The 9,194-nt window shown below is 59.1% G+C and overlaps 1 protein-coding gene across 1 annotated transcript in view; it reads right to left on the bottom strand.

The window, feature by feature from the left end:
• Positions 1-921: 921 nt before the first annotated feature.
• LOC149346022 (uncharacterized) overlaps positions 922-9,194 on the bottom strand; it is a 43,686-nt gene continuing 35,413 nt past the window's right edge. Inside the window, exons 3-4 of the mRNA XM_089541237.1 lie at positions 1,217-2,058; positions 922-996 (exon numbers count right to left, since the gene is read on the bottom strand). Coding sequence (XP_089397363.1) covers positions 922-996; positions 1,217-2,058 — 917 coding nt within the window. The remainder of the gene's footprint in view (positions 997-1,216; positions 2,059-9,194) is intronic.

The following is a 9,194-nucleotide window of genomic DNA, read 5'->3' as shown; positions in this document are numbered from 1 at the left end:
TGACCGCCACCGTTGTTTGCCTAGGTTCTCCAAATAGCGCTGTATTTGCTTCTGGGCACGTCGAGAGGCCCGGAGATCCGAGACATCCTTTGTCCTCCGGTATTTTCTTTCTGCGCGCCGACGAATCGCCCGAAGCTGCGCGTAGATCACATCCACTGGAGCTGTGGAATTGGGCGCTGAGATGTTGCGCGTTGTATCTTGCATGGCCGAAATAATACGCTGTTCCACATCTGTTGGATCAGCGAGGTTACCACAGGTTTCTTCTAGAGCAATGCGGAAAGCACTCCAGTCGGTGCAACGTATTTTGGCATTTGGAAGACGGTGAAACCACCGTAGCTGCACATACGTTGGTATGTGGTCACTTCCATAAGTTTCAATATCAGCACATCACGTTGCGAACGATGAGAGGCGCCTGGATACAAATGCAAGGTCCAGGCAGCTGCTGTAGGTAGTCCCTCGTAGAAATGTCGGCGCGCCATCATTGAGCAAAACAAGACCTGCATTGTCCATGAACGTGGCGATATCCCGTCCTCGAACGTTCGTAATGGCGCTTCCCCAGCCGTGGTGATGCGCATTGAAATCTCCTACTATTATATGGGGCTCTGAAACGCTGTCGAGTAGCGATTGTAGTCGTAGGGCATCAAATCGACCCCTTGGTGGTATGTAGCCACCTATAATAGAGATTGTGCGCCCCAATCAGAGTCACAGTGATTGCAACATACTCGTTGCTACTGCCCCCAGGAATTTGATGCCGAATGTAAGTGAGGTCACGACGGACGCATAGTAGTACCTTGCTCAAATGCCCAGCCGCTTCAGAGAGGAAACTTTCATAACCAGACAGTCGAAAAGGAGATGTGATATTATGCTCACATATTACAAGCACTGGAAATCGGTACTTGAAAATCCTCTGCCTGAAATCTGCTAGGCGGCCTCGCAGACCTCGAGCATTACATCGTAATACTGCCGATCGAGAGATTCTCTCCTGTAGTGAGGGTGCTGACGACGGTAAAGCCATAATTTTTGACTGCTATTAAAGGGTGGCAAGCACCAGTTCAATAGCGTCTAAAATTTGGATAGCAGCCTTAGCAATTGGCGTGTCCACTCCAGCAATTATCAGCCGTAAGGTGCCTATCAGCTGTTTCAGCATCGCCCTGATTTGATCATCTGTTGTAGACACATCCGGCGGACGCACAGGCGGACGTGTCACAGAGCTTACAGTACGCGTTGGTAGAGGTGGCCACTCTGCGGAGTCCTCCTGGGTGGTTGACAGTCTTGGCTCTTGCGGAGCTGGAGGCGGTGGCTTCTGCGCGGCAGAGTGGTCTCGGTCCTCCTGATGTATTGACACGTCATTTACTGAGCTCAATTTCTTCTGCCGGTTTCGTGTCCTCCTCCTGGAGCGACGTACCGCGATTGCTGCTTCTCGGTGAGTAGAATGGTCTCTCACCATTTTCTTCAAGATCTTCATCTCTGTTTTCACCTTCGGACATTCCCTAGACGTTGCCTCATGAGGACCTTTGCAGTTGGCACAAACTGGCGGCTCAATCGCACATGTAGGTCCCTCGTGCACGCCACCACAACGCGGACATGCTTTAGTGCTCGTACACGCAGCACTTACATGTCCAATCTTCTGGCATTTTCGGCACTGCACCGGTCGGGGCACATAAGGACGCACTGGGTGCCTCACAAAACCCACTTTCACATGGGATGGTAAAGTAGTACCCTCAAACACTAGTTTGACACACCGTGATTGGCCGAAACGGTGGATGTCAGTTATGCGAACAGAACTTGATAGCAGTTGCACCAAGTCCATATCCTTGATCTCTATGTCCACGTCAGAGATCACACCAGCAGTAGTGTTAAGTCCATGAGCGAAGAACGAGCGGACTCGTATGTTGCCAAGGGCAGACACGGTCTTCAACTTCTCTAGGGTGGTCTGGCTAGAGACATCAACAGAGAGGATATTCCTTCTTGCATTAATACGCACTTCTTTGACTTGGCCCGGAACCAGTCGTTCAAGAAGAAGAGTCAAAGTCTGCCTGTTGATAGAGTTGAGATTCTCTAAATCCTCAACAGGCATGAAATGCTTTTAGCTCCCGTTGTGGTGACGTCACGCCGAGATCAAGAGCCAACTTCCGGGCACTGAATTCTACTCATCCGGGCTTTAAGAGAAGTTTATTGAACTCAGGACCAAAAAGGGACATCGATCCCTCTACAAAAACAAACAAACATTGCGGCGACTGATGTCGCCCGGTGCACACACACACATGCAGGGAACTTAAAGAGTCCAAAACCACGAGATGTCCAAGAAAGTTCAGGTGTCCATACGCGCGGGGGAAGCACGCCGGATGGAAATACCGCGCACAAATACCCGCGCATAAATATAACGCGCGAACAACACACACACACACCTCGCGCACAAACTCCGAGCGCGAACATAGCGCGCACAAACATAACGCGCGCGGACAACGCACACACACCTCGCGCACAAACTCCGGGCGCGAACATAGCGCGCACAAACACAACGCGCGAACAACGCACACAAACCTCCCGCACAAACTTCGGGCACGAACATAACAAGCGAACATCGTGTACGAAACACGCGTACCACACAGGCGCGCCACACTTAATATGGCAGGAGCCGCACCGACACACGGCCCCTGCCCGCGACGATGAAGCGGGTGGACCAGCGCCGAAGGAACTGGTGCTCCTCCAGCGACACGAGGTCCACGCACGCCTGGGCGAACATGCGCGCACGTACCCGCTGTAACATAGGGTACATGGCTCTCCGTGGTCGTCCCTGCAGAGCCGCCACACCTCTCTGGCGCCACAGCACGAATGCCCCGACGCAAATAAGCATGCGTACGAAAGGGTCGCGAAACCTGGAGTTGGGACCGAGGGTCTCTCCAAACATTCTAGACATGAGAACCCAAAAAGTCCTGGCGACAGAACACTCAAAGAGTGCGTGCGGCAAGGTTTCAACAAGGCCACACTGCGGACATCGTTCGGAGGGGGCCACGCCCCAAGCCGCCAGGCGATCTGCCGTAGGCAGGGCCCGCCAGCCCCGCAGCCAGTCTCGCACGTCTGCGGGAAGCGATGACGACGTCAGGTCCCGCCATCGCACCTCTCTGCTTCGCGCCAATTTCTCCTGTGGGGCTTCTTTTACGGCCAGGAGCTCGCATTCCCGAGAGGCGGGAGTTGAAAAAAGCTCCACCTCTGGCAGCGCTGCGGTGAGGGACCTGAGCGTCTGGCAGACTCGCTGGAAAAACCGAGGCTGCTGGAAGGCTGTCGGGCCGACACTCTGCTCGGGAAAGAAAAGGGAGCGCGACGTACCGAGTAGGTATGACAGGAGCGCCCTGCCCGGGTAGCCGGCCTGGTTAGCCAGGTCACTGGTCGCCCGCAACGCGAGCACGTTGCAGTATGTGGGCAGGTGGGGAATGCTAAATCCCCCCATGTTAGTAGGAAGTCGGAGGAGCGCGCGCGCTACAGACTCCGTCTTGCCTGCCCAAAAGAACGAGCCACATAAAGTGGCCAAACGGCGCGTGAAGGTGCGGGGTGGGTGGGCGATGCGTGCGACATAGTACAGTGGGGCGCACACCGACGCGCGAATGATAAATGCGCGCTCCGCGAGGGAGAGAGGGAATCGCGCCGCCACTGACAACCGTTTCTCGGCGGTCTCTCTAAGCCGGGTCAGGGCTGACAAGCGTTTGCGGGTAGGTAGGCTGGAAACGCTGATTGGTAAAAAAATATGACGTCATACGCGTGACGTCATAGGTCACGTGATATTTAAAGACGTCATGTCCGGTTAGGGACAGACATGTTTCCCTAGATTTTTCTCCGCCACCGCTCGTCAGCGGACGGGGCTGCTCGCGAGGAGGCAGCGTGCACTGCAGCGTTGCCTCCTCGGCGTGTCCCCGTCATGTCTTTCGACCCGCCGCGGTGGCTCAGTGGCTATGGCGCCAACACCCTCTAGAAAGTGCTGATGGCGCTCGGCCGCTGATCCGAAAGACGCGGGTTCGATCCCGGTCGGGGTGGTCGAATTTCGATGGAGGCTAAATTCTAGAGGCCCGTGTACTGTGCGATGTCAGTGCACGTTAAAGAACCCCAGGTGGTCGAAATTTCCGAACCCCTTTCACTACGGCGTCCCTCATAGCCTGAGTCGTTTTGCGACGATAAAACCCCAATAAACCATAAATCCATGTTCTTGAGTGCGCGCGCGAGATTAAAAAGCGCACCTGTCGCGCTGCACTGTCACACTGCATGCCTGCTTCCGTGCATTTCTTGCGGACTCCTTTCAGTCATACTTAGCTATACTATTGACCAAAAGGCTTCTTAAACAGTTATTTCAAGTTTTATTGCTATGTATAAAGAATATGTTTGTAGCAGGTGCGTGAGCCCGAACAAAGAAAACTGTTTTTATTCCCCTTCAGTATTCCTGCTTATCGAGACTTGAGCATTTATATGTTGCAGTACAACTTTTTTCAGGCATCACAACTGATGTTTCGATGTGTTTGGTACATATTCATCTTCAGACATTTCATGTCTGTTGGGTAAAAAAAAATATACGAAATAATACTTGATTGCATCAATTGTGACTGAGGCAACTAGCATCACGTATAGCATGCTCTTGAAATTCCTCTAGCTGTTGCACAGAAGTCTGTACTTGACTACATTGTATCTTCATACTTGCACCATTTAAACTCTGCACATAGCTCTTTTTTCACAAAAGGAAATGTGATTAGGTTGCTGAATAGAGCTGTGCACGGGCCGCAATTTCGAACCCGCGCCCGGCCCGGGACTTAACCTACCGACAGGAAGCCCGGCCCGACACTGAAGGACCGAGACCGGTTCTGACCTTTGACCGAGTCGGACGTGTTTTTTGACGCTCCTTCGACTACGGCCGGGCCTAGCTACGCCGTGCAGCAACCGGGTTGGGCCCGCATCGCCTGCACGTACGACCCGCAGGCAACGAACCTGGACCTAGGATAACGACCTCCCGTGGCCCCCCGGCCATGGAGCCCCACCAGGAGGCCCGCGGCCGCGGAATGCGCAAGCCTAGGACTGTGCCGGACGGACCTCGTTCGCAGAGCGCACGCCGCGACCGGTCTATCGATTCATCTCCGCTGCTAGAGAGATGGATAGAGTGCGTGCAACGCGCAACACAGCGCGCTGCCCTGACTCCGGAGACGGCGAAGGCAACGCTACGCACCTTGGCCCTTCCGCCACGTGCTGCTGCGATGGCGGCGCGCGCGGACCAACACGTGGGAGCCGCCATTGCCAGCCCGGTCCTGCAGCCACCACTCGGCGGCGGCTACATTCCAGCAGCGGTGGAAGCAGCTGTAGAAGAGCCAGAGGGGGCCGACGCCATGGATCAAAGCACCCATCGCAAGCGGCGCCGTTCCACCCACTCTGAAGAGGGGGAGGGGAACAAAGGCAGCGGGGGCGAGGAATCTGCTGCTAAGCGCGAAGCGCTGCAGCTAACTGCACCTGTCTCACCTCCCCCTCCGCGTCCTGAGGGAGCGACCACAGGACAAAGAGCCAGGGAGGTGACAGCCGACAATGGCGTGTCTGCCAGTGCTGGCTGCTTTCCCCCTGCTCTCGCCGGAACGCAAGCCCCCACCCTGAGGGACCAGCTGCCGGTGACGACATCGGCTGACGCGGCGCAGAAGCCAGCAAACCCAGCACGTGACCCAGAGGCCGCAGCTGCGGCTCTCAGACGGAGCGCGGCGCACGCTGCCAGCGTGCCTGACAGCAACGAACGCCACGCCCCCCTGGCATCCTCATGCTCCCTGGAGACCGCCAGCCTGATCCCCTGGCGCCAGGCTTCAACCCGAGCACAGCGAAGGCGTAAGGCTGCCCTGCAGAGAGCTGCTGCTGCTGTGGCGGTCCATGAGGAGCTCCACTGGACAGTCCTGTTCCGGCCAGCGGAACGCGGCGTGGCCATAAGCAGGGAACAGGGCTGGGAGATTGCTGAGGAGCTGGGCCCGCGCCCTGGCGTGCTGGCGGTTCGCGTTAACACGCGGCGGAACGTCGTGGCGGTGGACACCGGCTGCGCAACTACCTTCTGCTCGCTTCTGGCCACGACTGTCATCCGTGGCCTGGCTGTGTGCGCCAGGGAGCCAGCTCCTCGCAACCACTCCAGTGGGCTCGTGTTCGGCGTGGACGCGCGCCGCTCAGCGGACCAGCTGCTTGCCGCAGTGGAGTCGGCGGTGGCAGTGACGTCGGCGTCGCTGTCGGGAAGCACGCTGCATCTCCGATTTGCGGCGCCGATCCCGCCGCCGCATGTGTTCATTTACAGGCGGCGCCTCGCTGTCCGGCCCTGCCGCCTGCGCCCACTGCAGTGTTCCCGCTGTTCCAGCCTGGGCCATGCCACCGAGGCCTGCAGAGCTGCTGCCCGCTGTGCCCGCTGCGGTGCGCCACACGACACTGGAGCGTGCACCAGCGGAAAATCGCGCTGCTCAAATTGCGGCGGTCGACACCCTGCCACGGACCCTTCATGCCCCCACTGGCAACGAGAGAGGCATGTCGCCACGATTTTGGCTTCGTCAGAGGTGCCTCTCTCACGACGGGCCGTGCGCGCGGTTGTACGCGAAGAAACGGCTCCGCAGGCTGCACAGCAGCAACCAAGCAAGCGCAGCTATGCGCAGGTTGCGGGCCACAGCAAGCAGCAGCAGCAGCCTTCTCAGCAGTTACGGCCTCAGAAGCAGTGGGGGCAGCATCCCAAGCAGCAGGCCGGTTCCCGCACCGCACCAGTGAGGCCCGCACCGACTACCTCCGGGCGCTCCCCTCTGGACGCACGCGACGCCTTAATCGAGCGCCTGCAGGCCGCGCTGCGAGCACTAAGCGTGCTCCTGCCAGAGGGCTCCGAGGGTCGCCGCATCTGTGAGGAAGCGACAGGCCCTCCTGCACTAAACAGCCAACAACATGGCTAGTCGCCGGGCAGTACCCCGCATTCCCACAGTCCTGCAATGGAACGTCCGCTCCCTTGCAGCGCGATACGCTGAGCTCCGCTCACGCATAACATCCTAAAAACCAGAGGTGATCGCGCTGCAGGAAACTTACGTCCGGCTGCGGGATGGGGAGCCCCAAAGGCGGCTGCCCGGCTAAATCGGTTACCATTCACCAACGAAGTGTGAGGAGGAGTCATGTGTATCGATCCCCTGCGGCGACCCAGCCAATCGACCCGGGAAATCGCGGGCCTCCATTCATGTGCGACGCGACGTCCAGCACGCGCTCGTCGGCACGGCGGCGGCGACGAGTGACGTTCAGGAGTGCGTGGCAGTGACAGTGCGCGTCGGGGGTGTTGACACATCAGTGGCCAGTGTTTATGTGCGCCCAGCTGTGGCGTGGAACGCGCTGTGTTTTCGTGCAGTGTCGTCGTGTTGTGCCCCGCGCCAGCTCATAGTTGGAGACTTCAACGCCCATCATTGTGCGTGGGGCAGTGCGCGCAACGACCGGCGCGGCGACGACCTGCATGATACAGCAACGCAGCTGGGACTCACTCCTCTCAACACTGGCCAGCCCACCTTCCGACGGCGTGGATCGTCAGGCTCCTGCATCGACGTTGCGTTCGCGTCCAGCGGCATCGAGGCGACCTGGCGTCGTGCACCATCACTCTGGGGCTCGGATCACTTCTCCATCACCATAGAGCCCACTGCTAAAGAGGCGCGCCCCATGCGTACGTACGCAATCGTGAATTGGGGCCGCTTCCGCCAAGAGGTGGACGCCGCCGCTGCGTCCGGCGCCGATTACTTCACCAGTCTTGTCCGGAGCGCCCTGGCAGCCACGCGTCGCGCAGAGGTGCGGGCAGGTCAGCCAACACCCGACAATAAGCTGCTCGATCTGCGCGACAAAAGGGACAAGGCGGAGCGCAGGGCGCGACGGACGGACAAGCCAGAAGACTGGACGGTCTACAATCGGCTGGACGCAGCGGCAAGGCGTCACTCCAACAAGCTTTATCGACGGCAGTGGGCTTCTCTCTGCAACACGATGGAGAAGGATCGCAGCTCGCGGCGGCTCTTCACCACCCTGCGGCGCATCACTACACCTCAGGCGAACCCTCAGCCCCTGGCCGCTCTCGCCATCTCGAGCGGCCAAACAAACCAACAGCTGGCTGAGCAGTTCGCTGACCGATTTGCGCCACAGCGTCCCGCGAGCAGTGCAGTGACGACATCGGGCCCCAGTTTTGACGCCAGGTACTCTTCCCCCGCCCCGGATGACGGCCCGTGCAACGCGCTCTTCACAGCGGCGGAACTGAACGACGCGCTGCACCACTGCACCCGCCGCTCATCGCCCGGGCCAGACGGGGTTACGTACCAGATGCTGCGCAACCTGGACGTGGAACAACGTCAAGTCCTCCTGCGGCAGCTCAACCTGGTGTGGGAACGCGGGGTGCTACCTGAGGAGTGGCGCACAGCGGTCGTCTGCCCGATACCGAAGCCAGGCCGCCCACCCACGGAGCTCATAGGATACCGGCCAGTGGCGCTAACGTCGGCGGCATGCAAGCTGATGGAGCATATGGCGCTCCAACGCCTGCATGCACGGGCCGCGGAGGCAGACTTGTTCGACGAGCGTCAGACAGGGTTTCGCGGGATGCGCTGCGCGGCAGATTCAATCGCGGACGTTGTCTCCGCACTCGAGCACGCCGTGGCGGCGCGGCAGGTAGCACTGCTCTTGCTGCTCGACGTGTCGAGTGCGTTTGACAACGTCCACCGTGCGGTAATTCTCGCGAGGCTGGAAGAGGCGGGCGTGGCCGGTCGTCTGTTGCGTTATGTGCAGGGGTTCCTCAACGCGCGCACTATTCGCGTGCGCGTGGGAGCGGCTCTCTCTCAGCCCCGCCCGGTGGATCTAGGCGTGCCGCAGGGGTCGGTGTTGTCCCCGTTCCTCTTCAATGTGGCGATGTCGGCGGTGCCGGGCTGTCTGCCCACAGGCAACCGGCACCGCGTGTACATCTCCATATACGCGGACGACATCGCTCTGTGGTGCTTGGGACCTCCGGGCGGGGCTTCCCGCGTGAGAGACTGCCTCCGGGGGTCCCTTGACGCTATCGGCGACCGGTTGCGGGGCCTCGGCCTGGCGCTTTGCGCGGAGAAGACTGCAGCCATGGCCTGCGCAGCTCGCAGATGCGCCCGCCTGGCGCCGCTGACGTTGGCTGGGACGCCGCTGCCGTGGAAGAGCTCCGTGCGGTACCTCGGCCT

The sequence above is a fragment of the Amblyomma mixtum genome, chromosome 4, assembly GCF_055824585.1.
Source record: "Amblyomma mixtum isolate Tamu chromosome 4, ASM5582458v1, whole genome shotgun sequence".
In the NCBI taxonomy this organism is placed as follows: domain Eukaryota; kingdom Metazoa; phylum Arthropoda; class Arachnida; order Ixodida; family Ixodidae; genus Amblyomma; species Amblyomma mixtum.
The sequence above is the reverse complement of the archived record's forward strand: the minus strand, read 5'-3'. Positions and strand labels throughout refer to the sequence as shown.